The sequence below is a fragment of the Mesoplodon bidens genome (genome assembly GCF_964165515.1).
Source record: "Mesoplodon bidens genome assembly, chromosome: 18".
Classification (NCBI taxonomy): Eukaryota; Metazoa; Chordata; class Mammalia; order Artiodactyla; family Ziphiidae; genus Mesoplodon; species Mesoplodon bidens.
Window position 1 is genome coordinate 60,414,729 of NC_138175.1, and position 27,719 is coordinate 60,442,447.

A 27,719-nucleotide genomic window follows, 5' to 3' on the forward strand; every position below is an offset into this window, starting at 1 on the left:
TACAAGATTAATGCACAGAAATCTCTTGCATTCCTATACACTAACAACGAAAGATCAGAAAGAGAAATTAAGAAAACAATCCCATTCACCATTGCAACAAAAAGAATAAAATACCTAGGAATAAACCTACCTAAGGAGGTAAAAGACCTGTACTCAGAAAACTATAAGACACTGATGAAAGAAATCAAAGATGACACTAACAGATGGAGAGATATACCATGTTCTTGGATTGGAAGAATCAATGTTGTCAAGATGACTATACTACCCAAAGCAATCTACAGATTCAATGCAATCCCTATCAAATTACCAGTGGCATTTTTTTTACAGAACTAGAACAAAAAATCTTAAAATTTGTATGGAGACACACAAAAGACCCCAAATAGACAAAGCAGTCTTGAGGGAAAAAATGGAGCTGGAGGCATCAGACTCCCTGACTTCAGACTATACTACAAAGCTACAGTAATCAAGACAATATGGTACTGGCACAAAAACAGAAATATAGATCAATGGAACAGGATAGAGAGCCCAGAGATAAACCCACACACTTATGATCAACTAATCTATGACAGAGGAGGCAAGGATATACAATGGAGAAAAGACAGTCTCTTCAATAAGTGGTGCTGGGAAAACTGGATAGCTACATGTAAAAGAATGAAATTAGAACACTCCCTAACACCGTACACAAAAATAAACTCAAAATGGATTAGAGACCTAAATGTAAGACCAGACACTATAAAACTCTTAGACGAAAACATAGGAAGAACACTCTTTGACATAAATCACAGCAAGATCTTTTTTGATCCACCTCCTAAAGTAATGGAAATAAAAATAAACAAATGGGACCTAATGAAAGTTAAAAGCTTTTGCACAGCAAAGGAAACTACACACAAGACAAAAAGACAACCCTCAGAATGGGAGAAAGTATTTGCAAACGAATCAATGGACAAAGGATTCCAAAATATATAAACAGCTCATGCAGCTCAATATTAAGAAATCAAACAACCCAATCAAAAAAATGGGCAGAAGACTTAAACAGACATTTCTCCAAGGAAGACATACAGATGGCCAAGAAGCACATGAAAAGCTGCTCAACATCACTACTTATTAGAGAAATGCAAATCAAAACTACAATGAGGTATCACCTCACACCAGTCAGAATGGGCATCATCAGAAAATCTACAAACAACAAATGCTGGAGAGGGTGTGGAGAAAAGGGAACCCTCTTGCACTGTTGGTGGGAATGTAAATTGATATAGCCACTATGGAGAACAGTATGGAGGTTCCTTAAAAAACTAAAAATAGAATTACCATACGAGCCAGCAATCCCACTACTGGGCATATACCCAGAGAAAGCCATAATTCAAAAAGACACACGCACCCCAGTGTTCATTGCAGCACTATTTACAATAGCCAGGTCATGGAATGAACCTAAGTGTCCATCGACAGACGAATGGATAAAGAAGATGTGGTACATTTATACAATGGAATATTACTCAGCCATAAAAAGGAACAAAATTGGGTCATTTGTAGAGACGTGGATGGATCTAGAGACTGTCATACAGAGTGAAGTAAGTCAGAAAGAGAAAAACAAATATCATATATTAACGCATATATGTGGAACCTAGAAAAATGGTACAGATGAACCAGTTTACAGGGCAGAAACAGAGACACAGATGTAGAGAACAAACGTATGGACACCAAGGGGGGAAAGTGGCAGTGGGGGTGGGGGGGGGAATGAATTGAGAGATTGGGATTGACATACATACACTAATATGTATAAAATAAATAACTAATAAGTTAGTTATCTATATAACTAAGTTATAAAAAATAAATAAGATAAAATTCAAAAAAAAAAAAAAAGGATGACAAGAAGGACAGGACCCTGCAGGATCCATCACACATGTGATAATTGCACAACGCTTCCATCCCCTCTGGGCCTGTGCAGGACTGGCCTTTGACCCAGGGCAGGTGAAGCCGACACCACCCCCTCCCCTTGCTGGCTCTCCTTCCCCCACCGGTGGCATTGATCAGGGCTAATTCCTTGGAAATCCAACACCTCCCCTGCACTGTGGCAACTGCCACTTTGTACTTTGGTTTCTCCACCTGACGAGTTAGCCAGCTGGATCTCGAGACCAAAGGGTGGGTACTCGGAGCCCCTTCTCCAAGCAAGTATGAGGACACCTGGGTGACAATGAACACTGGCACATCTTGCCCCATGCTGAACTGTCCACGGGACCCTGACAGAGTCACCACCCATCACCACGTGAAAAAATGGGAGGATGTGAAAGAGAAACATCTCTTTCCCAAACACTTGTGGGTTTGAGTCCAAGGATATTCTTCCCAGGTGGGAAGTGGACTGGATGCAATCCTGCCTGTCCACCTGAGACACTGACTGTGCAGCTTCCTGAGAACCTGGGTGGGGGTGACCTGGGCACACTGGGAAACAGGCAGCTGTGGGCCTCACCTGCCCACTAGCGTGACCGTCAGCAGGTGGGGACAAATCTAACCTACAGCGGACACGAGTTCGGGGGTGATGGAGCTGGGCTCAGTGGCCGTGGCTCCTGAGGGGCCCTGCCTGGGGGAGGTCAAGGGAGGCGCTTTCTCTAGACTGTGGAGTGTGCTGTGCAAATAACGTAGACACGTTGGAGGGTCCAGTTTCCACACAGCGTCACTTGTGCCCCAGGACTGGCAGAGCTGCTGGCAGCAAGCCCTGCTGTGCGTCACCCACTGCAGGTGAACCGCTCAGGCTCCTCCAGCAGCCTCCACAGGCAGGGTCTGCCCCGACAAGGACAGGTGCACAGGAAGAGCCGGGAGAAAAAGGCAAGGGCAGGACACGCTCCCACACGGCTGGTGGGAGCGGAGAAGGACGCGGCCGGCCACTGTGGACAACAGCCTGGAAGCTGCCCCAAATGGTTAAACATGACACCGCAACTCCACCCCTATGTATGTACCTGAGAGAAATGAAGACAGGTGTTCACGCAAAAAGGTGTATGCTAATGTTCACTGCAGCATTCTTCATAACAGCCGGAAGTGGAAACAACGCAAATGTCCATCAGCTGATGAATGGATAAACAAATTGTGGTCTATCCATACAATGGAATATTACTCAGCAATAAAAAGAGATGAAGTACTGATACTCGGTTGGACCTCGGAAAATATCATGGTCAGTGAAAGAAGCCAGACACCAAAAGACCACATAGTGTATAATTCCATTTATATGAAAAATCCAGAAAAAGCAAATCCAGAGACAAAGGGTAGATTCGTGGTTGCCAGGGGCTGAGGGGAGGAAGAATCGGGAGTAACTGCTTAATGAATGTGGAGTTTCATTTTGGGATGCTGGAATTAGTGATGATGACTGCACAACACAGAAAACACATAAACTAAAAAATATACCAAAAGCCAACCTGAATTGTACACTTTAAAATGGTTCATTTATGTTATGTGAATTGTATCCCCTCCCCCCCAAAAATGGAATGCACTCTTGCCACAAGGTGTTCCTGCCTTTGGTGTGCCGGTGTGTCTGCCCAAGGCTGCCTGGGCCAGCCCACCCTGCCACATCCAGGACGTCATTTGAGCCCCGGCCACAGGGACAATACTGCATGGAAAGAAGGTGTGTGTGTGTGTGTGTGTGTGTTTAAACAATACTCTTATAGCAAGAAAAACAAGGTCTTCAAAATTGTTAGGTAAAAATAAAACATCAACGTCTTGCCCATGGCCAAGCTAACTGCACACCAAGCAGTTTTCACATCAGAAGCTTAATGCCGGGTTGACAGCATTCTCCCACAGGGCACAGACTTTTCTTCAATCGGGTGTCTCTTAATCCACTCGTTTCAAGAAGAAAACGCTTTGTGGGAAGCTGGACATACCTGCTGGGAATAATGGGTAGCATGCTGGGCACAGGGCGACGCCTTATGGTGTCCCCAGCCCCAGGGCACTGCAGTCACCATTCACAGATGGCAAGCTGTGATTCAGCGAGAGCGAGACGGGCAGGACGTGGAGCACGTGCGCTCATGCCGAGCCTGTCTGACCCTGGAGCCCTGTCTCCGCACCCAGGGGGCCCACTGGCTTCTACCACCACCCACGGCTTTCAGCATCTGCCTCTCACAGGTGTGGGCTTCACCCTCTGGCAGGTGTCTGCCAGCCAGAGAGCTGTGCAGGTCAGGCCCATGCCGCCATCACCCCAGCTTTCCCTGTACCCCTGAGTCTCTGCCTCTGGGCGCTGCAGGTTTTGTGGGTTTCCTTGGTCTGCCTCCGAGAAGCCAGGCTGACCCTGCAGGGGGACCAACTGCAGAGCTGCTGGCGCTGCCACCAGGACCCTCTACTAAATGGGAGCAGTCCAGGGACACCACCAGGCTAGGATCCGAGGTCCCCACACACAAGGGAGCGGGGGCTCCCCAGCCATGAGTGCTGATGTGGGGACCCTGCCACCCCTTCTCCTTGTACAACTATAACCCCAGGGTGAACTCCAGCCCCTCACACAGAGGAGGGGACGCCACATGAGTGCTGAGCAGCAGGAGGGCAGGCGCCCAGGTTTCTGTGCATCAGCTCAGGAGAGGGACCAGACTTCTACAATGTGTATCCTGGAAGCCCCACAGCCAGGTTCCAGGTCCCTCTGACACAACACCAGGTCACCTGTGTGAAGGATACTGGGACCTGTCCCAAGGCTTCCAGTGAATGCTGCCCCCGTGGGGTCATGACTGCTGGCCTCACATCTTGGTTTGCACAACAGCTGGCAGCCAGAGCAGGGCCTCAGGCCATCCCGAGTATGACTTTCTGGACTCCCAGGGACCCAGAGGCCAAGGACCCAGAGGATGAGAGAAGACGTCAGGGCAGCCTGGCCAACCCAGGACAACCAGTCACCGTGGAATCAGTGGACATGAGGTCACCTAGGACTGAGCAGGTTCCACTGAAGGAGGCTGTAGTAGATTGAATGGCACCGCCATCCCCAAAAGATATGTCCACACCCTAATCCCTGGAACCTGTGAATGTGACCTTATTTGGGGAAAGGGTATTTGCAGGTGTACTTAAGAATCTTGAGGACTTCCCTGGTGGTCCAGTGGTTAAGACTCTGTGCTTCCCTATTTACAATAGCCAGGTCATGGAAGCAACCTAAATGCCCATCAACAGACGAATGGATAAAGAAGATGTGGTACATATATACAGTGGAATATTACTCAGCCATAAAAAGGAACAAAATTGGGTCATTTGTAGAGACATGGATGGATCTAGAGACTGTCATACAGAGTGAAGTAAGTCAGAAAGAGAAAAACAAATATCGTATATTAATGCATATGTGTGGTACCTAGAAAAATGGTACAGATGAACCGGTTTGCAGGGCAGAAATAGAGACAGAGATGTAGAGAACAACCGTATGGACACCAAGGGAGGAAAGTGGTGGGCGGTGGTGGTGGTGGTATGAATTGGGAGATTGGGATTGACATATATACACTAATATATATAAAATAGATAACTAATAAGAACCTGCTGTATAAAAAAATAACTAAAATTAAAATTTTAAATTAAATAAATAAAAATTTAAAAAAAGACTGTGCTTCCACTGCAGGGGGTGCGGGTTTGATCCTTAGTTGGGGAAGTTCCACATGCCGCTGGGTGTGGCCAGACAAAAAAAAAAAAAAAAAGGATCTTGAGATGAGATCATCTTGAATTCCTGGGGTGGTCCCTAAATCCAGTGACAGAATCTTTATAACAGGGAGGTAGACAGAGAAGACCAAGATTGGAGTGAGGCAGCCACAAGCCAAGGAACACATGGAACCACCAGAAGCCATGACAGATGTACAGGATGGTTTCTGCCTCAGAGCCTGCCGAGGGCATGGCCCTGCCAACACCTTGATTTCAGACTTTTGGCCTATCGAAATGAGAAAATAAAGTTCTGTTGTTTTAAGATGCCCAGTAGGTTGTAATTTATAGTAGCTACAGGAAACCAATGCAGAGACCGGCCCAGCACCCTCGACAGGTTGGGTGGGTTGCACAGGGGGCTCTCCTGATCCCTGGTGATGCAGAGTCAGATGACTGGTCAGTGCCTAGACAGAGGGTCAGGAAGACTGGGTGGTCCCAGGAAGCAGCAGCCCCCGTCTTACAGGAAGGGACCCTGAACTCACAGGAGGCAGGGGCTGAGGGCACCCATTAGCCATGTGCACGGGGCACCTCCAGAACTGTCCCCAGAAGACACCCTGCTCCCACCGTGGCCCCTCTGCCCAACTGCTTCCCGGCGCTGGACTCAGCAGAGGGAAGCTGCGGACCATGGCTGCGTCTCTCCGCCCCTCCTGCCCTGCTCCTAGCCTGCACCATCGAACTCCCTTACCTGTAGCTGGATGACCTTCCAGCCATGGACCCAGGATCTGTGACTGAGCTCGGCAAGGGCTGCCAGGAACCTGTCCCTGGCCCTGAACTGCAGCTGCTCCAGGTGTTCTACCAGTAACCTCCCGTCTGCCCTGGGTAACCATGACCTCCACTCTAGGTGCTCGCCCAGCTTTTCTAACTGTCCCCGGGGCTGCTGGTGTATGGGAATAGGACACGAGGCAGCCACCTCTGGGCAGGGAGGTGGGGTGCTGAGAGGTTAATATGACCCAGGCCGAGTCCTGCAGAACCGCATGGCAACAGCCCATGGAAAGGAGGTTAGTGAGGCTGAACGTTCTCAGAACCTGGACGTGGCCCACTGAGGCTAATGAGAGGGTTTTCAGGGAAATCAAGAGAGGCAGCTTTGGGCTTCCCTGGTGGCGCAGTGGTTGAGAGTCCGCCTGCCGATGCAGGGGACATGGGTTCGTGCCCCGGTCTGGGAAGATCCCACGTGCCGCGGAGCAGCTGGGCCCGTGAGCCATGGCCGCTGAGCCTGCGCGTCCAGAGCCTGTGCTCCGCAACGGGAGAGGCCACAACAGTGAGAGGCCCGTGTACCGCAAAAAAAAAAAAAAAAAAAAAGAGAGGCAGCTTTGAGGTGAGGAGGGCACAGATTCCGTGCCGAGGCGGGGGCGGCTCCACCACCCTGAATCACAAGCCAAGCTCACCCCCACTGACAGCCCCAGAGGACGCAAATCCCAGCGCGTCTGCCCTATTCTACACCGTACACCCAATGGGAAGGCAGAGCATGACACACAGTAGGGCGAAAGGAGTACCCTCTGAGTGCGGGCTAAACTCCCTTCTATGCCTGTCCTCCCGGTAGCGCCTCGCCTCGTGGGCCTCAGCCTCCACGAGGGGCCAGATCTACAGAAGACAGACCCACCCGGACCTGAAGGACCGACGTGCTGCGGCCAGCCAGGGCCCGGAGCATGCGGACCGGAAGTGCTCGTGTCAGGCCTCCGCCGGGGACCCCGCGTGCGGGGGTGGCGGCCGCGCCGAGCGCCCCGAGGCCCCGCCTCGCTGGCTGGGGTCGTGGGTACGCGCAGGATGCCACTTACTCGCTGAGGGCTGCCGGCACGGGTCCCCTGCTCTCCGTCCGCCCCAGGACTCCGGTTGTCGTGGTAACCGAGGCCAGCGAGGCGTGAGCCTGCGTCGTCGCCAGGAGATGGAGTCCCGGACGGGGCAGTCCAGCCCACCCGGCCGGGGAAAAGCGGGTGAGTGGCCAGGACAGTGGTTGATAGCCCTTGCCCCCAGTCAGACTTCTGGGAGATCTGGACAGGGAAAGGCGTGTGAGGGTCGCGGGTGGGAAACACCTGGGCGGCTCTGATCCCGGTGAGCGGGTCTCTCGCCAGGGCTGAAATCAGAATCTGTGGGAGTGGGGCTGGAACATCTGGGTTTGAAAGCTTCAGGGCAGATTCCGCGACCCCCGGGGGCCCCAAAGGTGACCCTGAGCCTGCTTGCTCTCCTGGGAGGGATGCGCTGGTCAGGCCCCGCCCCCCCGCCCCCTATGTCAACCCACATATTGTGCCCACCTATCCCGTGGCCCCTGCACCACAACCATACAGACACATCTGATGTTGTGAGCCGATGCGGCCCCCGTACGGCACTCAGCAGTCGGCTGTGACGGCCCCAACGGTCTGCTCCCACTGTGTGTCCCTTTCTCCATCCTATGGGTGTCTGCACATCAAACGCCGTGCCTCGGTGAGGTCTGTCTCCCTGCCCAGGGGCAGTGTTAGGGCTTGGTTGAAGCTGTTGGTGGGGCTTCCCACGCTCAGTGAGGTTGGAGCGGTGGCTGAAGGGCACTCGGAGGGCCGCTCGCCTGCATGCCTACCCTGATGGGACACGGAGGCTCGGCCAGGGTTGCTGCAGAGGAAAAAGTGTGGGTGCGCGGGTGTGCCGGCGTATGGGCAGCTTCCACCTCTGGCAGAAGGCCCTTGTGCACTCCCTGGGGCTTCTCACTGCTGGCTCTCCCAGGGCTCAAGAGGCTTACAACGTTGGGACCTCTCATGTCTGTGGGTGCACTGCTGGAAGAGCGTGGAGCTCTTGTGAAAGGACCTCGCACTCTGGGTGCACAGAAAGGGCCACTCCCTCTCGAGTGAATTATCTGGCGCTGCCACAGGCCCACCTACCAAAGGCCTTATTGCTGTCAGGCAGGCCTGGAGGTTGGAACTCCAACTGAAGGCGGGCGCCAGTGTGCGGGGCTTGTCTGGACGGGGGCCGCCTGCAGCGTCTGCTTTTACAGAAGCTTGTTGCCAAGGATGCTCTCCCCCTACCCCAGCCCCTTGCCCCCTAGGGCTTATGCTGGGAGCAGCACCAGAAAAGCACCTCAGTACACTCACGGGGTGCAGGGGGGATTAGGAGCAAGACCCCTGGTCACACAGGACACTGGAGAGGAAGTGGGGTTCCCACATGAGGTTCCTTGAAATGTCAGGTCCTGGACTGGGGCTCATAGCAAGGCCACAGCCCTGGGAGCCTGCGCCCTGGGGTAGCTGTCCTGCTGCCCACCACCCCTCCATGCAGGCTCCCCTCCTGAGAGGGGGGCCTCTCCGCACTGTCCTCTGCCAGGGTCCTAGGCTCCACCTCAGCCTCTCCTGACATCCCAGGGCAGCTCATTGGGAATCAGCCTGCTCAGTGTACTGGCCCGAAGAGCCGAGAAAGGGAGAGGCTGGAAGTTTCCAAGAGGGGAAAAGGTGCCAGGAGTCATGAAAGCAAACCCCCATGGCTGAGGCATCCCGGATGGCTTGGCCGAATTTCCTCCAGAGTCTTGAAAGCTGTAACAAGGGGAGAACAGAAAGAAAGGCGTTTCAGCAGGAGCTTAAGCAGCCCGCTCAGTGGGTGAGGTGGTCAAGGGTAACTCTGCGCGTCTCCAGGCTTGGTTCTGCCCCGCCCCTGCACTGTCCTCTCTCACCTGTCTGACCACTGGCCCCCGGCTGACCTCTGCTTCCCTCAGACCCATCCCCTTCACCAGCTGCCCTGCACATACTTCCGGACTGCCCATCTGACAGCACTCACCCAGTGCTGGCCGTTTGGTGGCTGCGCCAGCCCCACGATGGAAACTGCTGCTGACCAGGGATTAGAGTGCAGTGTATACGTGTGCTTGACGGAATAACAGACTCCAAAGAGATCCACATCCCAACCCCCAGAGCCTGCGGACGTGCCACCTCGTATGGCAAAAGGGACTTTGTGGATGTGATGAGAGACCAGGAGATAGGGAGAGTGTCCTGGATCAGCCAGGTGGGCCCTAAGTGTGGTCACGATGCTCCTTATAAGAGGGAGAGCCAGAGTCAGGGGAGGAGGAGGTGTGATGACAGAAACAGAGGTGAGAGTGGTGCAGCCACAGAAATGAGGAATTCGAGCCGCCTCTGGAAGCTGGAAAAGGCAAGGAAGCTTCAGGAGGAACGCAGCCCTGCCCACACCTTAATTTTAGCCCCTAAGACTCACTTTGGACTTCTGACCTCCAGAACTTTAAGATAATAAAAATGTGTTAAGTTTGTGGTAATTTGCTGCTGCAGCAGCAAGCAGGAAACCTCCATGAGGCGTTGGGAGGTCTCTGACATTTCCACTCTGGCCCCTGTCTCTCTTGTCAGAGTGAGGGCAGGCCTCAAGACCGGGGCCTCTGCTTTCAGCATCATCAAGCACCGTTTAACCAAAGGAGTCTGTCCAGGAATTTACACTTCGAGTTCCCTTCTTTTTCTGGCTGTTTTTATGTTTTGGTGGATGCCGTCAGGTTTCCTTCTAAGCAAAAACAAGTGAGTTGATGTAAATCAGCAGTTCTCAACCAGGGAGAGTTTTGCCCCCCAGGAGGACCCTTGGCAATGCCTGAAGACAATTTTGGTTGTCACAACTGGGGATGAGGGTGCTGTGACATCCACTGGGCGGAGGCCAGGGACCCTGTAGCGCTCGGCACAGCCCCACCTCCAACCCCAGGACCACGTGTCAGTAGTGCTGAGGTGAAGAAACCCTGGTGTAAAGAAAACCATGAAGCACAGGAGGCACGTGCAGGAGGAAAGGGTCGCTTGGACAAAGTGGAACTGGGCTTGGAGCTAAGTGAAAAAAGCCAGACATGAAAGGCCACGTATTCCATGATTCCACTTGTATACGATGTCTAGAATAGGCGGATCCATACGGAAAGTTAAGCTCGTGGCTGCCGGGGGCTGGAGGGTGGGGGGATGGGAGTGACTGCTGATGGGCATGGGGTTTCCTTTTGGGGTAATGAAAATGTCCTGGAATTTAAAAAGCGGTGATGGTTGCATGACTTTGTGAAGATACTAAAAACACTCAATTATACACTTTGAAATAGTTTTATGGTACATGACTAATATCTGCAAAAAAAATACAGTAAGTAGAGTAGTCAGTGAACGCCTCATGGAGAAGGTGGGATTCAAAACAATACCTGGGGGGGGGGCTTCCCTGGCGGTCCAGCGGTTAAGACTCCGCACTTCCACTGCAGGGGGCATGGGTTCAATCCCTGGCCGGGGAACTAAGATCCCACATGCCACGTGGCGTGGCCAAAAAATAAAAATAAATAAGTAAAAGACATGCGTAAGTCATTAAAAAAATTTTTTTTTAAAGAAAAAAAAACAAGACCTGGGGGTAGGGGCAGAGTCGAGCCATGAGGCTCCCTGGGGAAGAGCATGTTCAGTGAGGGAACAGCAAGTGCAAAGGCCCTGAGGAGGCCTGTGTGTCTGGGACGGAGCTGAGGGGGAGAAGAGAGTGGAGGGTGACAGGGGCCATATCCTCTGGGACTAACAGGCCACTGTGCGGATTGTTTTTTCCCGTGAGTGACACAGGGAGGATTTTGAGCAGGGGAGGGATGAAATCTGACTTGGGTTTTCAGAGGCTCCCTCTGGTTGCCATGTGAGAATGGATGTTTTCCTCTTTGGGGCCTAGCCCGAACCTCTAACTTTCTGCAGGGTTGAGGAGTGTCTGAGGCCCCATGGCTATGCCTGACTCCCAGACACAAGGAGCCTCACATGTCCCAACCCATGTCAGAGCCCCATTCCCCCGCTTCCTTGGAAACCCGGGAGATGGCCTTGCCCCTGGCGCCACCCAACCTGAGTCAGGGGGCGACTCACTTGGCAGGGTCTGCTGTCTGTCTGCGCCACGTCTTCATACTAATAACCTGCTGGCGGAGCCTCTGGTCTTCCCCTCACCATTCAGCCTCCTTGCAGACACCTGAGGGACCTAAGACTCCACACTGAAGTTGCTAAGTGGAAACAAAGGATGCAAAAGCGACCTCACAGGGAAAGTATTTCTGGCATTCAACTCACGGTGGCTGCCTCTGGGTGCGTCTGGGACTGTGGGCCATCTCTTTATACCTCTGTGATCATACCATTCCTGTATTTTGTCCAGAAGGTAAGTATTGTGTAATCGGAAGGCATCACGTTTTTGCTGCCCACTTTCAGCGGCCCACTTGTCCTGACACCTAGGCTGAGTCATCTACTGTTGAGTAACAAACCGCCCCAATATATGCCTCCCCCGCTTTCAAAAGTTTGCTTTCTGCCACTTTGCTGTTATGAAAGACCTACATTAGGACCTATTTTATCTAAGTGAAAGAAATTTTCACTTTTAAGAAAAAAGTTAAAAAGCGCAAACAGTGTTCAGCATTTGTTTTGCAGTGAGCTGAGAGAGGAAGCACACAGCCCAATCAGGGGGCGAGGCATCGCCGAAGGAGCTCCTTCCCCAGAACTACTCTCACCACCTCAGCATCAAGCTGCCATAGCTTCGAACTGTGTCTGTGAGCATCTGTGCTTTATTTCTATTTATTTTGCGCATCTATTAGCAAGATGTGTCCTAAGGTAATTGATTCTTCGCTGTACACCATTTTGACTTAGGAAAGGTTTCATAGAAACGCTCTACTTTCGGCCAGCGGGGAAAACCTGTGCTTTATCAGGCTGTGTGTGGAGATCGAGATTCCAGCAAAACTCCATTCTAACCAGATCCTCAGGGGATGTAGCTCCAAAAGCTGGAGCATCAGGAGCCTGTAGTACAGCAGAGTTTCATAAATGTCTGCGGAATGGACAATCCATTTCTATTTATTTTTTGGCCGTGCAGCGAGGCTTGCGGGATCTTAGTTCCCTGGCCAGGGATCGAACCCAGGCCCTCAGCAGTGAACGCATGCAGTCCTAACCACTAGACCACCAGGGAAGTCCCTGGATCATCCATTTTATTACTAAGCTAAAAGCGGCCACAATTCTGAGTGCCCGCTAGGCACCACCTGGCCCTGTGCTGAGAGTGTTACACACACTGATTCTTTTTTTTTTTTTTTTCTGCGGTATGCGGGCCTCTCACTGTTGTGGCCTCTCCCGTTGCGGAGCACAGGCTCCGGACGCACAGGCTCAGCGGCCATGGCTCACGGGCCTATCTGCTCCGCGGCATGTGGGATCTTCCCGGACCGGGGCACGAACCCGTGTCTCCTGCACCGGCAGGCGGACTCTCAACCACTGCGCCACCAGGGAAGCCCCCCACACACTGATTCTTTAGTCCTCATGTCAAGTCTAGAAAGGAGGTGGCAGTACCCCACCCATTTTACAGATGGGGAAATAGGGGCTCAGACAGAGGAAGCCAGGCGTGGGCCAAATTCTTAGCCTTCAGACCTCCAGGAGCCTCCAAACTTTAGCGCCCAGTGCAGGGCTTTGAATGCAGCCCTGGGGCCACCTGGAAAGACTGGAGCTCACACACCTCTCCATGAGGTGGTTGCACGTGTCATCCCCACTTTACAGATGGGGAAACAGGCCCAGATAGGCAAGCCGCGCATCCCGGTCAGAACCCATGCAGCCGGACTCGCAGCCACCGTCCACGACACAGTCCAGGGTTCGACCTGCACCAACGCTTCACCTCAGCCCCGCGAGCCGCGGGAGCATCGTGACCCCGCCTCCATCCCCGAAGGGCGGAAGGGAGGGCCCCGGGGGCGGTATCCAGGCGCTCCCACCCTCACGGAAAATGGGTGGCTCCTCGGGAGCTCTAGCCGGCCCTCTACTAGGACCTGAGGCTCCGACGGAGCAGGAGGCTCGGGCCGGCCGCCCCTCTAAACCGCGGACTCCCGCACAAGCCCGAGTTAAACCCCGCACCGCCTCAGCTCCGGAACCAACTAGCCGACCCCGCCGCGGCCCCGCCCGGACCGGAAGCGCAGGAGTCCTGGCGTTCGGCCTTCGGGGTGCCCTGAGCGGTCTGCTCTTGGCGCCCGGAAGACTGCCATCTCCGTGGTTCTCCGGGCCGGCGCGGCGTCAGGGTTCCTTTTCCCAAAAGTGACCAGAGGAGGCCGGGACGGAGAGGCTTGAGAAAATGAGGTTCGAGAACCTGGCGGAAGGGGAACCGGCGATCTTGTCCAGGCTTGACTGGGCCTTAGGGTTACCATGGCGACCCCCCTTTCCCCGCCTCCGCAGGGGGCGGTGGGAACTCCAGCTTCCGGGTGAAGCTGGAGCCTTCCTGCGATTCGCCATCGCCTTGGAGACGTATTACGTCATCCAGTCAGGCAATCACTTGGATTCTGGTGATTGGTCGTTCCCAGGGAAGGGCGGGGCTTCCGGCCTAGGTCCAAGCTGTCAGTCGGTTCCAAGTGCAGGACTGAGGTAGGCTGGAGCGTCCCTCCAAAGGTTTAGGCCGTGTCCTTAGACCCCCGCAAGATCCCCATGGCCGGGTCCTCCCGCTCCGTGACCAGTAACTTCTTAAGTTCCCAACTCTACTTCCGCCCAATCCGGATGCCTGGTTCTCCCCCCAATTCCTGCCTCTGAGTCCCCCCCAAATCCAGGTCTCTGTTTCTCCTGCAGGTAAGGCCTTGGATTCCCCTTCAAGTCCAGGTCCCCGTTTCTCTCCCAGTTTGTGCCTCGCACCTCCAAATCGCAGCCACCATAATCTGTATCTGTGAGGCTTCTGAATTCATGTATCTGGTCTCCAAGATTTGAGATCCTGTACCCACTTATTCTGGATATTTGGATGTTCACAATGTGTTTCTGCATTTATCCTTAACCCAAGCCTCTGAGACCCCTATTAATACCCTGTCCTAAGGTTTCCAAACCCAGCCCAGTTCCTCCTCCCCTCTGTTCTTTACCCCAAGTGCTGCAAGTGAGAAGGCAGGTCCGGATTTGCTCCAGCGTTGCCGCCCCCGTCCTGCACATTCTGCCCCGTTGCCTCACCCCTGCCCCCAATTCCAGTGAGCCACTGTGAACACGTGGTCCTAATTTACAGCCAAGCAAATTGCGAATGGGGAAGGGGCTTAGGCTGGCCCACCTAGCGGGTGAACTGGCCCAGGCACCTCCCTTGCCTTGAGGTCTAGACCTTCGCCTCCTGCAGCACGCACCCAGGCCAAGCCAACCACCCCTGTGAGCCCAGGTTTAGACTCATGGTCAGTGGCCAAGGCACTGAGAGGCCCAGGACAGTGGGAGAGATCAACTTGTTCTCTGCCAAGCAGCTGTGGGAGGCGGGGAGACACAGTCCTGCGGGAGTTAGAGGAACAATAAATATGCTTGTTTGTTCGCATTCACTTGTTCCTTTGTTTGAGCAGGTTTGGAACCAAAGAGACCATCTTTCCTCAGTAATTACATGGTTACTGGCTCAGCAGCCTTTTCTTTAAAACCGGAGAAGCCTAAGGCGCAGGGAGAGCCCCTCTCTGGATCATGCTAGATCCAGTGGGAAGGCCCAGAGTTGACTGAACTCATTTGTTTATTGGGCACTTTGTATGTTCAGAGATCGGCGGCACTGGGGGAGACATGATGCAGAGATGGTGGAGAGGCCAGCGGAGGAGGGAGAGGTCAGGCTCTGGGGCCAACCATCTTAGAGTCCCAGCTCTGCCCCCTTTTGCTATGGGACCCTGGGCGAGTTACTGCACCTCTCTGGGCCTCCCTGACTGCCTAATCAGGTTGTTCTGAAGAGCAAATGGTCTGATTCCCAGACTCCTAGTGCCTACCTGGCATTAGGAAGGGGTTTCCCCAGGCTGTGGCCAGGAAGAGGGGCAGACTCAGGTAAGGAGGTGTTCTGAACAGGAGATAGCAGGACTCCGGGTCTGGAATTGGTGTCTGGTGGAGGAGGGAGGCCTAGCCGCTTGGTGTCTGCCTGAAGCCCAGAGAGGGAGCAGCAAGACTGGGGAGAACTGCCCCACCCATCCGTCCATCCATCGTTTTTTCAGCAGTTACTTGTGAGCAGATACTGTGTGCCAGACTCAGTACTTCCAGCTGGGGACACAGTGGGGCAGAAACCAAACAGCCTCTACCCTCATGGAGCAGTTAAAAATCAGGGCAGAGATGGCCAGAGCTGGTCAGCCCAGAATGAACATGATGCACCAGGAATGCAAAGGGGCTTCTGCAGAGACTTTCCCCCTCCAGCCTGAAGAACACAGCACCAACATCCCTAGACTTATGGGATCAGACTCCGGATTTTGTGCCTGTGTCCTGGGGACCTGAGGAAGCTGGACTGTCTTAGGCCTGGCAAGTAGTGTGTGATCGTCAGCTATGCAATGGGACCCCATACCTCGCACCACATAGGGCTTTACTGCAGGACCTCTCTCCTGCCTTCCCATGCATGGTGAGTCATTCCTGTCAGGTCTATAAAGATGCCCATTGTTGAGTGACCACTGACAGTCAGGCCACAGGCTCCAAACTCACCTTGTCTGATTTAGTTCTCTTTTCCACACTGACAGGGGAAACTGAGGTTCAGAGGGGGTGGGCCCCTGTCCACTTTTGAGGAGAAAGAGGCAGGGTTGGGGGGCCCCCTGGATCCTGCTGAGTGTGAGGGTGCCTGGTGCCTACTCCCAGCCTCCCTGTTTTCCCCCAGTCAGCACCTCCCCATCTGTGTCCCCCAGGACCAGGGAGGTCCAATGATCAGAGAGGGTCCCTCCGGGACCAGGAAGGAACCTACTTAGCTCCTCCCCAACCCCAGTAAAAGGCCCGAGGCTGCTGCTCTGTACATACCAGGGCAGAGACCAGGGATAAGGCCACAGGCTGCAGTGGCTGGGGGCCTTGGCCTCTCTGGGTGCGGCTCCCAGACTTCAATGCACGCGAGCCTGAGGTCTAACCCGCTGCCCAGACCAGCTTCAAGGCCTGTGTCCCCCTGAGCAGTGGCATGAGCTGTGACTGACGACGACAGTCCAAGGGGGCCCAGAGTTTCTGGTCTGAAACGCTCCTGGAATTGGGATAGGGATAGGGGCGAGCCTTTATAGTCAGTCAACAAACATCGCGGCTGCTGAGCACCTGTAATGCGCATGCCCCGAAGGTGGGCAAGTGGGGTTGGTGCGGACAAATGAAGGCCTGCCTGGGTCACGTGGCTGGGCCCCTTCGTGTCTGAGAAGGGGAACTCCCACCCTTGGAGGTTGAGGTGGGCACCTGGAGGTGAGGAGCCTCAGGCGCCTTGGAGACCAAGCTCTGCCAGATGCCACTCCCTGCCACCTGCAGCCAGCATGGGTGTGCAGCTACAGTGGTCGCTGCCTCTGCGAAGCCCGCCGAGGAGGCGTCCACAACCCAGTTCGGCTCCAGAGTCTAGGCGGGGGATGTGAAGTCTTGGCACGTGCTCTCCACGCAGACCGCGGGGGTCACTGGGTGCGGCTGCAGAGTGCGCAGGGCACGCACCACCGTGCCTACCCTGCACTCGATCAGTGACCTCGGCAGCACAGGCCCCAGCTGGATCAAAAAGGGCGGGGGCTGTCCCTCAGGCTCCTCCTCCAGGGCCCCTCCCCGACCCCCTCCCGCACGCGGTAACGGGGCAGGAGAGGCGGGGGCCAAAGAGAGACAATGGTCGGTCGTGGGGGGGGACCCCGGCATGGGGTGAAGTGAAGGGTCCCCTTTCGGAGGCTCAGGCCCCAAGCAGCCCAGAGCGCGCGAGTGTGGGGGAGGGGGACCCGCGAGTGGTGCCCGCCCACGCGCGCGGGGCCCGGACCACAGCGGACAGCAGTCGCGACGACCTGGCCTCACTGAGCTGCCAGGTCCTGTAGCGCGTGCTTGTATGGGCAGCGACGAGCGCGGGCCAGACTTCTGCCCTCATTAGACATGGCGGCATTGACCTCATAGAGACCTCTGCGCCTGTGCAGCCCCCCCCCCCCCACGAACTGGCAAGTGCTGGAAGTTAGACATCCGCCAGGCACAACCTTTGGGCCTGCTTCTTCAAGTACGCGTGCGCTGGAGGTTTACGGTTTCCGTTTGGCACAGAGGGCGCCTTTACATGCTCGCTCCGAATTGGTCCGTAAATACGCCTTGTTCTTCTGTGCACGCGCCGCCTTCGGTGACCCGGAAGTTCTCGCCTCCCTTAAAAGCGTCGGCCGGCGGCGCGCGGCCTTTTCTTGTCTGTGCCAGGGCGTCGCGTGGTCCACGCTGAGCGACCGAGACGCCTCAGCTGTGACTTAAGGTGAGGCTGCCGCGGAGTCGGAGGTCTGAAAGCCGATTCAGGGTCTTCTGGGAGCCGTGGGTGGGCCCCGAGACCGGGGGCTTCCCTCCGGCAGGGGACAAGGATGGAGGCGCGGGGAAGTTACTCTCGCCCCGTTGCTGATGCCCCGCCGCCGCCCCGTAGCCTTGCCCCCAGCGGACTGGAGAATGTTGACCTGGTCTCTGCAGTTCTACTTTATTTATTATAAGAAGTTTCCGTTATCCTTACATGCACGATGCACACTTTGGTCTGGACACGCTTTCTCCTAAATAGCAGCCCCTAATCCCCCCGTCGGGGTCGGACACGAAACTCGACCTTTGCACTGGTAAAGCGCAGAATTCATACCATTGATCCTTCTGTTTTACTGATGAGGGAGCTGAGTCCACAGCGGCTTGTAGGCTCTCCTAGGGTCGCAGAGCTCTTGAAGAACAAGGTTGGGGTTTGACTTCGAGCGGATGCAGCGTCAGGGCATTTGGCATCTCCTGCCCGTCTCTGGGCCGCCTTGCAACCGTTGAGGGGGTGCCTGCCAGCTGTTGGTCTCAGGGTTCCTGGGTGAGAGACAGGTGCTTCTTGCTGACAGATGAGTGGTTTTTTTTAAGGTTCCACAAGGTGGACTCAGATGTTCACAGCCTTTCTCGGTTCCTGGTAACTTCCCAATTCTCAGGTTGTGCCCTAGCCTCAGAGTCCGTGGTGAGTATGCCTGGGCTTTGACAGTTTCTGTCCCTAGGATGACGGAGTGGGAGACAGCTGCACCTGCAGTAGCAGAGACCCCCGACATCAAGCTCTTTGGGAAGTGGAGCACCGATGATGTGCAGATCAATGACATTTCCCTGCAGGTGAGGGGGGTGTAATGATTGTGCCCCCCAGCTGGGGGTGGGGTCACTTGAAGCTTGTAGCTGTCCCACTGAGTAGAGTTGAAGATGGTAAAGGAGGGATCCCTGGACCACCACACCCATCGTGTCTGTTTTTCCTTGTATCCTGTTAGAGGTTGCTACAGTTTTTGTCAGGAGATGGTTCCTTCCTCAGAGGGAGTATCCCATCCCACAAGTTGTTTAGTTAATTGTTTTGTAGTGAAATACACATAAAGTTCACCATGGTACCTTTTATTTATTTATCTTTTTAGTTTCATATATTTTATTTTTTAAAGGTCATCTATAAGATTTGAGTGTTCTTATTTTACTCAAGTATTGAAGATGACAAGGACAATACTTCATTCAGGCTATAAAATTTTATTTAAATTACATGTTTTAGAATTAAATAAAAATGGACAATATTCTTCAAGTTCAGAAGTTGTGCCTTGGAGAGAAGAGTCAATTAAATTATAAAGATTCAAATGCCTAAAAATCTAAATGCCTTACCGTCGTGCCTCAGTATCTGAGGGGTGTTCTTTCCAGGAGCCCCCAAGTTTACCAAAATCTGCAGATGCTCAAGTCCCGTAAAGTGTAAGGGCCCAACGTTATCATTTTGTGTGGGGAAATCCAGTTGTCCCAGCACCTTTTGTTTTCATCTCTTGGAGTTTTCTGTATCTTACTTAAATTTAGACAATAAAATGTAACTTCAATCTCATTTATACATTATATGTATGTGTCCCAGCACCATTTGTTTTTTTTTGTTTGTTTTTGCAAGAAAATGAACCCTTTTATTATGATTAAAGGGTCAGTACACCAAGATAACATAGCAATCCTATATGTGTATGCACCAAACAACAGAACTTTGAAATACATGAAGCAGAAACTTAGAGAATTTGTAAGAGGAATAGCCAATTTCTCAATTATACTTAAGGACTTCATCATCCCTCTCCCTGCAACTGACAGAAATACTAGACAGAAAGTCAGCAAGGATGTAAAAAGTCTGAGTAATAACCCCAACCAATAGGATTGTGAAGACATTTGTAGAAACTTCACCCAATAACAGCAGAATACATATTCATTTCAAGAAACCTTACAGAACATTCAGCAAGATATACCACACCCTGGGTCATAAAACAAACTTCAACAAATTTAAACAGTCAAACCAAACGTGAAACAAATAAGAAATCAGTAACAAAAAGATACCAGAAAATGCTCCAAACAGTAGGAAATGAAACAATATACTTCTAAATAATACACGTGTGACAGAGGAAGTCTCGTAAGGGAATCAAGGGGTATTTAGAACTGAATAAATTGTAATGAAAACTTGTGGGATAAAGCTGGAACAGTACTGAAGGAACTTTATAATACTTAATGATTCGTTAGAAAAGAAAAAAAGTTTCAAATCAATAATCTCAGCACCCCTCAAAAAATAAAAAGAGCAAAATACAACCAAAGCAAAGTAGAAGATATGATATCATAAGATCTGAACAGAAGTCAGTGAAATTAAGGACAGGAAGGTAAAGGGACTTCCCTGGCAGTACAGTGGTTTAGACTGTGCTCTCAGTGCAGCGGGCATAGGTTCGATTCCTGGTTGGGGAACTAAGATCCCACATGTGCAGCACCATTCGTTGAAGAGTATTTATCCCATTGAATGGTCTTGGCACCCTTGTTGAAAATCAGTTGAGCAAGGATGTAAGGGTTTGTTTCTGAACTCTATTTCATTGGTCTCTATGCCTATCCTTTTGCCAGAACCACACTGTCTTGATTACTATAGCTTTGTAATAGGTTTTGAAATTGGGGAATGGGAGTTCTCCCACTGTATGTTGCCCCCATACTATTTTACACTTGGCCTCATTAGGACTTTTGTGGTGCCTTCATAAAAAGAAATTTATGTTTTGTGACTGCATTGGTATAATGAATAAAATTCAGGTTTGATCATATTTTTCCCTTCTTTTAAAAGAAATTAAAGCTTTTTGTTGCCTCTAAATATATCATGGTACCTAGGTACTGAGCCTAACAGAATTCAAACCTGTTTTTCACTCTGAAAGTCTTGTAGAGCTGTTTTCCTTCATGGGTTTGTTGGGGGAGAGGTCTGCAAATTTAAAAGGACCAGTTAGTAAATGTTTTATAAAGTCTTTGTAGGTCACATGTGGTCTGTCACATGCGTGTTTGCTTCTTTGTTTTCTTTTTCTTGCTTTTTTTTGTACAACCTTTTAATAATGTAAAAACTATTTTTCACTTTCCTCCGGTCCTCTCCTAGGGGCTGGGAAAGCAGAAGTCAGCAAGGTATCAGGGTTCTCACTCTCTGGGAGGCTGTGCTGGGCTCTACCATGGGGCCCAACAGCGTAACCAAACGCTTGGTGGGGCATTTGGTATTCGCAGGTTTTTTTTGGCACAGTGTGAGTCCCTGCATGGACACCTGTCTGTCTACTTGCCTATTTGTGCAAGTGGTCCTCTCCAGGCTAGACACCAGACTGTCGTGTCTACATCAGAATCCTCTGTGTTCTTTTCCTCTTAATCCTTGTATTTGTAGAAACTCATTGTTTGTACATGTTCTCATGTTTGTGTGGTAGAATGAGTTTGTGTAGGTTTCGTACTAGAAATATCAAAAGTAGTCCTCACATACACAGTTCCTCTGACTCAACCCCCCCGGATGGTTTAGTGTTTCTAGACACTATCTTGGGATATGTATGTATATATAGGCAGGATTGTTGAATGATTGTTTTGAAACACTGGTTCTCTGGGTTAGTTCCCCCCACCCCTACCCCTTTAGGGGTACATTTTTGGGTGTCAGTAATGAGGAGGGCTACTGGCATACTACAGTGCACGGGACAGCCCGCCCAGAACAAAGAGTTATTTGATATAAAACGTCAGTGCAGGGTGAAGAACACTTTTAAAACAAGACTGGTATCGTGGGTGGTTATCTACTTAGTTTTCCATACGCTTCCTCCCGTTAGAAAGGAAGTACTCTTTTTAGTGTCCTGGTAAAGTCACTTGCTTCGGTTTTACTTTTCTGTGGCAGGCAGGTGGGTGGGAGGTACCCTGAGTGGGTGTTCAGTCTCTCTGGTCCCCTGCCAAGATCCGTCCTGCTCCTGACCATGGTCCCTTCACCCCCTCTTCCTGCTGCCCTAGGATTACATCGCAGTGAAGGAGAAGTATGCCAAATACCTGCCCCACAGTGCAGGGCGCTACGCGGCCAAGCGCTTCCGCAAGGCGCAGTGCCCCATCGTGGAGCGCCTCACCAACTCCATGATGATGCACGGCCGCAACAACGGCAAGAAGCTCATGACTGTGCGCATCGTCAAGCACGCCTTTGAGATCATCCACCTGCTCACGGGCGAGGTAGGGCCCGAGGCCAGCTCGGGCAGAGCGCCCTTAGCACGCCCTGAAGCCAGCGGCCGCCCCACGATATGCATGCCAGGGTGCTCCGGGATTTAGGGGTGAAGGGTCGGGGAGGGATGCTTGCCAGGTATCTGGCTCATGGCCCCCCTCTCTCAGAACCCCCTGCAGGTCCTGGTGAATGCCATCATCAACAGCGGCCCCCGGGAGGACTCGACCCGCATTGGGCGAGCTGGAACAGTGAGGCGGCAAGCTGTGGACGTGTCCCCGCTGCGGCGTGTGAATCAGGTGGGCTTGGGGCTTTGGGGCACACGTGGGTGGCCGGGAACAGCCACCAGGCTCTGGCAGAATCCTGCCTGGGGCAGCAGAGGCTGACAAGTGGGAATGTTCGTCTCTGTCTGCATGTTTACCTGAGTGTCAGGTAATGAAGGCTTCCTGGATCCCCCCCCACGCAGAGCAGGTCCTAGCTCTGGGCCCTCTCCTGGGCAGCATTTGATTGAAGGGCCCGTTTCATTTGGGTATATGTTTTTACACTGTTTTTTTAAATTCTCCTGGACCATTTGAGAATCAGTTGCAGGTGTTTTGACCATTTCCCTGCTCACATTTCAGTGGGTGTCTCCCTAGAAGAAAGATGTTCTATCCCCACCGTCACCCCCAAGAAATTTAACAGCAATCTAACATTTGACATTACATCACTGTTCCAGTTTATGGAGCTGTCCCCAAGCATACCCTTTATAGCTGTTCGTTTTCAGTCAAGGGTTCCAGGCCAGGAGGGAACACACTGCATTTCCCTGTCACAGCTAGTTTTAAGTCACCTGTCATCAGGGACCCAGCTTCAGCCTTTGTGTCCGCACACTTTTTTGTGCCCCTCAGTCTGATCCCAGCTCTAGCAGCATGGCACCTGGGCAGCGCTGTGGGCTCCCACTGTGTCTTGCCTCAGTTGGCCTGCGGATGGTGACGTGGTAGGCAGCATTGTTGGGTCCCAGGGTACTGGAGAGCTGTGTCCCTGCGTGGTGTAGGGGCAACCCCTACTTAGCACAGGCACCCCTGTGCTCCCTAGGCCATCTGGCTGCTGTGCACGGGTGCCCGTGAGGCCGCCTTCCGGAACATCAAGACCATTGCCGAGTGCCTGGCAGACGAGCTCATCAACGCTGCCAAGGTGGGTGAGGACACCTGGGGGGGGACGAGTCTCAAGGGGAGGGTCCTCCGACATTGGAGCTAACCATCCCTTCTTGCAGGGCTCCTCCAACTCCTATGCTATCAAGAAGAAGGATGAGCTGGAACGTGTGGCCAAGTCCAACCGCTGATTGCCTGGCCACAGCTGCAATAAACCTGTTTGCCCTTTGGGGTGGCCCCACCCTCCTGTGCCACTGTCTGCTCAATGGGGACGGGTATCTGGGAGCAGGGGGTGAGGGGCATGATGGCTGGTGTTTTTGAGGAGCTGCCCGTGTTCCTGGCATGTCTTCTGGTCTGTCGGGACCTGGACTCACCAGGGAAGTGCTCGGCTCAGGAAGCACCACTGACTCAGAACCGTGGCAGGCCTGGCTGCCTGGACTGTTCCAGCAGGTGTTGGAAAATGAGAGGGGTGGGGTTGTCCTGGTAGAGATGTCACTGGTCTGGGGAGGGGCTTGGTGGCTGCAGCCCACCGCCCTGAGAGGTGTGTTGCCAGGAAGCAGCCCCACGGGGAGGAAGCCAAGGCCTGGGCTCTGGACCAAGACAGTTTCTAGCCCCTTGTCATTGGCTGGACAGGGCTGGTCCTGTCCAGTCTACTGTGGGGTCAGCCTGCCTTCAACCCCCAGGACTCCAGAAGTCCCACTCCTCCTGGACACACTGCCTCAGCCCAGAGCCACTGACACCGCAGGTTGCACTCACCCAACCAGTGGCGCTAGGTGGAGGATTCATGAGGTGTTGGAAGACTGGGAGTGGTGGTGGGGACCCCCTCTCCTGATGAGCCTGGACTGTCACTGCCCTGTCAGTCAGCTGTGCCTCCTTCCTTGCACCCCCGACATCTGGCCGATGTCAGGCTTGGTGCTCCCTGTCCTGGTGGCACCTCCCTGGGGGCGGGGAGGGCAGTGTGACAGGTCTGGTGGGAACCTGGCATCTGGAGGGAGTGGCCCCACCACAGGCACCCTCCCTCGGGGAGGAGCGCTTCGCATCCAGCTGCAGGTAGACGTAGGGTTGCCGTCAGAACAGGCAAGGAAGCGCCAGCCAGAGGGAGGGAGCGCCAGCAGGTGGGAAGAGCCTGCTGGCCCGCTGGGGTCTGTCACTGGGGAGTCTTGACTCCGGGGCTGCTGGCCAGCTGTCCTGAAGCTTCCATCCTCCTCCATCTGCTTCTCCCGTTTGTCTTCTGTGGTCTCCCCAGGGCCTGTCTCTGCCCAGCTCTCCTGGGAGTCCCTGTCTCCTCTCCACGCCTGTCTGGGATCCTTCCTGGAGTCACCCAGGTCCCCCTGGCCCTTGGCTGGGGTGTCCCCCAGGTGTAGCTCAGACTCTCGTGCTCCCTTTGCCTGTCCCTGATCCTCTTCAGAACCCCTCTGGGTCTCACCTGCCTGTGTGCCTCCAGTCCAGGTCCTTCTCTGTCCCAACTCCCAGTCTCCTTGCCTACTGGGCTCTGCTGCCCCTTCTCTGGACGCCCCTGCCCTGTGTGGGGTGGTCCTTCCAGAGCCCAGCCCCTGACCCTCCCCAGACGCCCTCTGCCGTCTCCCCCAGGCCCCTTCGCTGCTTGACGGCCTCTCCCCGCAGGCCGGGTCCAGATGCCCTGCCCACGGCCGCCCTGGATCCGCCGCCCCCGGGTCCCCCTGGGCTCGGAGCCTAGCATCCCGGGCTCGCCGTCCACACTCCGGTCCCCCAGCAGCGGGGAGGACGAAGACGGGGGTGATGAGGAAGGGGACGGCAGCCGGGGACCCATCCTGCCGCCCGCGTCCCCCGTGGAATGTCTCATCTGCGTGTCGCCCTTCGACAGCGTATTCAAGCTGCCCAAGTGCCTGGACTGCAGCCATGTCTTCTGCCTCGAGTGCCTGGCTCGTCTGTCTCTGGCCACGGCGGGCGGCGGCGACGCGGTGGCCTGTCCCTTGTGCCGCGCGCCCACGCGCCTGGCCCCACGCCGCGGGCTCCCCGCGCTGCCCACGCAGCTCAGCCTGCTGCCCGGCTCCGCACGCGCCCCGCCCCCGCGCCAGGGTTCCGTGCGCTTTGACCGCCGGCGCGGCCTGCTCTACCTGCGGCAGCCGCCGCCCGCGCCCGGACCGCGCAAGGCCCGCCCCCCGCCCCCCGCCGCCGTCGCCGCGCCTCGGCCGCCCGCTGTCGCGCCGCCTGACGCTGGCCCGCTCGGCCTGGGTCTTTCACGCGGCCGTCGCCCTGGCCGTGCTGGTGGCCGCGGGCCTCGTGGGCACGGGCCTCTACATCTGCCTCATCCCGCGCGCCACCACCTCCAGCCCCGCTCGGCCCCAGCTCGTGGCGCTCGCCCCGGCGCCCGGCTTCTCCTGGTTCCTGCCTCGGCCCACGCTGGCGGCGCCCTGGACCCCCGGCTGGATGCCGGGCCCCGTGGGCCATGACCTGAACGCCGCCCCGCCGGGAGTTGCAGAGGAGGCGCTGGAGCCCGAGGGGGTTCCCGAAGAGACAGAGACTCCGGACGGGTCCTTGGACCGCAGGTGGGGGGCGGAGGTGGGCCTGACTGGGCCCCGCGGGCACGCGGCGGGAGCAGGCGGTGGGGGGCGCAGTAAACGCATCTGCGCCGCAGGCCCTGCCTCAGGCCTGGGGACCCCAGTGTCGTCCTGATGCTCGCCATGATCCCCGTGGAGGCCTTAGAGGGCGCACGGCAAGCACCCATTTCTCTAGAGAGGCCTGGAGGGATCATTCCTGGCATCATTAGCACGGAGCAGGGACCCTCTCAAGGAGCACCCCTGACACCAATCTCTGTGGGACCCCCATGTCTGTAAAGGTCTAGCTGGGAGGCGCTCATAAACCAGCTGGGGATACACTCGATCCTCTTGTGGGAGTCCGGCCGCAGAGTCCCTCTGACCAACGTCGTGCAGTGGCCCTGCTAGGGGTACCCCATCCCTGATCCTCGTAAGGGTCCTACTGAGTAAACCCCAATCATCCGAGCTCCAGGAGGACGCTCATCCTTGGCTGGCACCAGAGCTTAAGTCTCTGATTTACTCGTCCTTTGGGCTTTCTGCAGGTGCTGGGGGCCCCCATCTTTGGATGGCAGACTATTCCCTGGCCACACCTGTGAGTGGCCCACTGCAGGACCAACCACCCCACTCCTCCCCAGGCTGTGGAGTTGCTGCCTGCAGGCTGAGCCTGGGTGGGATCCAGCCATCTCCATGCTGGTCCTGCATTTGCTGCCTTACACACCTGGCTGGGACTTGGGCTTGAAGGGGGAGGTGTGGCCTGGCCAGGACTGGGGAGAGACCGACAGGGCCTGAGCCTCAAAGACTGGCTCCCACTTGGGTCCTGAATATCAACTTGCAATGGGACCTCGACTTCCCCTATGGCTAGTGGCTTCTGGGATTCTCCTAATATGCTGAGAGGCGGCTGTGGTCACTGAGGCTCAAAGAGGCCAAGGTTGCCCTCTGGGTCAGACAGTGTCGTGTGATTTTGGGTGAGGGATCGCTCCTGGACATCCCTGGCCCCTCTCCTTAGCCACTAGCGCCCTCATCACCCCCATCTCCACTCATTAAATACTCAGCGTCGGTTACTTCACCTCCTCCAGGGCTCCATCAGCATTTTGTAGCAACCCTGCTGTACGCTGGGGTGAATGAAGCCTCAGATGGGGAAACTGAGGCTGGGAGCGGGGCAGGGCGTGGATTCGAACAGGGACCAGAGAGCTTTCTGCAAAACACTTCCCCTCAACTCCACACCCTGGCAGGGCAGCCTCGCTTTTCCTTCCTCCCCGGGCCCCGCAACTGCAGCTCTCCTCTGTCCTCCGAGTTTGCCATCCTCTTGAGTCTTTCCCGCTCACAAACCCAAGCGGTGTTCGAGGCGGGGAAAGCTGGGAGGTTGTCAGCAACGCGGACCAATCGGAGACCGCATTCTGGCCTGGGGGCGTGACCTTAATAGCCATAGCAACCTGGCCCGCCTTCGCCCCGCCGCTCTGTAGGGCTGCGCGCGCATCTTGCCCCTCCCGGAGCCTGGTGGGAGGGGCAGAGAAGGCGCGCCAGCACTGATAGCCAATCGAAAGCTTGAGACTATCGTTGCTATGGCGATTTCGCCCGCCTTCGGCCTGTCGCGCGCATCGTGTATGCGTGGGGGGGGAACTGGGGGAGGCGTGTGTGTGTGTGTGTGTGTGTGTGTGCGCGCGTGTGTGTGTGCGTGTGTGTGTGTGTGTGTGTGTCCGACCAATCAGGGGCCCGAAGCTGAAGCGAAGGCCGACCTGGGAAGTGCTGGGATCCTCTGTCCCAAGGGAGAAACAGGCTCGAATGGGGAGCGTCTCCCCTAGGGGCACACACCTTGGCGGGGCAGAGCTGGGCCTGTCCTAAGCTGTGGCTTCCTATGCCCTGTCAGTCTCTGCAGAGCTTGGGGCCAGAGGTGCCAGGAGAGACCTATGACCTGCGTCCCTCTTTCTGGGGCATGGATGTTTCCACTCTAATGGCCGTGGAAAACTCCACATTGGGTATGGGACTTCTCCCAGGAATCTTACAGAAATCTACTCGTTTTTATTTTTAATAATAGCTTTCTTGAAATGTAATTCACACACCATACAATTTGCCCATTTAGAGTGTACAATTCATCGGGTTGTTAGTATGATCACACAGTTTATGCAACCATCACCACTATCGAATTCCAGAACATTTACAAAAAGAAGCCCCATACCCTTTCGAGTCATGTCCC

At 54.5% G+C, this 27,719-nt stretch overlaps 2 protein-coding genes across 2 annotated transcripts; both read left to right on the plus strand.

Annotated features, from left to right (window-relative positions):
* Positions 1-17,555: 17,555 nt before the first annotated feature.
* On the plus strand, positions 17,556-23,253 carry RPS5 (ribosomal protein S5). The gene is made up of 6 exons (XM_081217712.1): positions 17,556-17,685; positions 18,431-18,539; positions 21,687-21,896; positions 22,053-22,181; positions 22,954-23,052; positions 23,132-23,253. The coding sequence occupies exons 2-6, from the start codon at positions 18,432-18,434 to the stop codon at positions 23,198-23,200; spliced, it is 615 nt and encodes a 204-aa protein (XP_081073838.1). The 5' UTR covers positions 17,556-17,685; position 18,431; the 3' UTR covers positions 23,201-23,253.
* A 1,390-nt stretch (positions 23,254-24,643) lies between these two features.
* On the plus strand, positions 24,644-25,828 carry RNF225 (ring finger protein 225; the record flags this gene model as incomplete). The annotated part of the gene is given in 2 exon segments (XM_081217701.1): positions 24,644-25,153; positions 25,155-25,828. Coding segments are annotated over 2 exon segments (1,020 nt in total). The 3' UTR covers positions 25,665-25,828.
* Between the last annotated feature and the right edge of the window lie 1,891 nt (positions 25,829-27,719).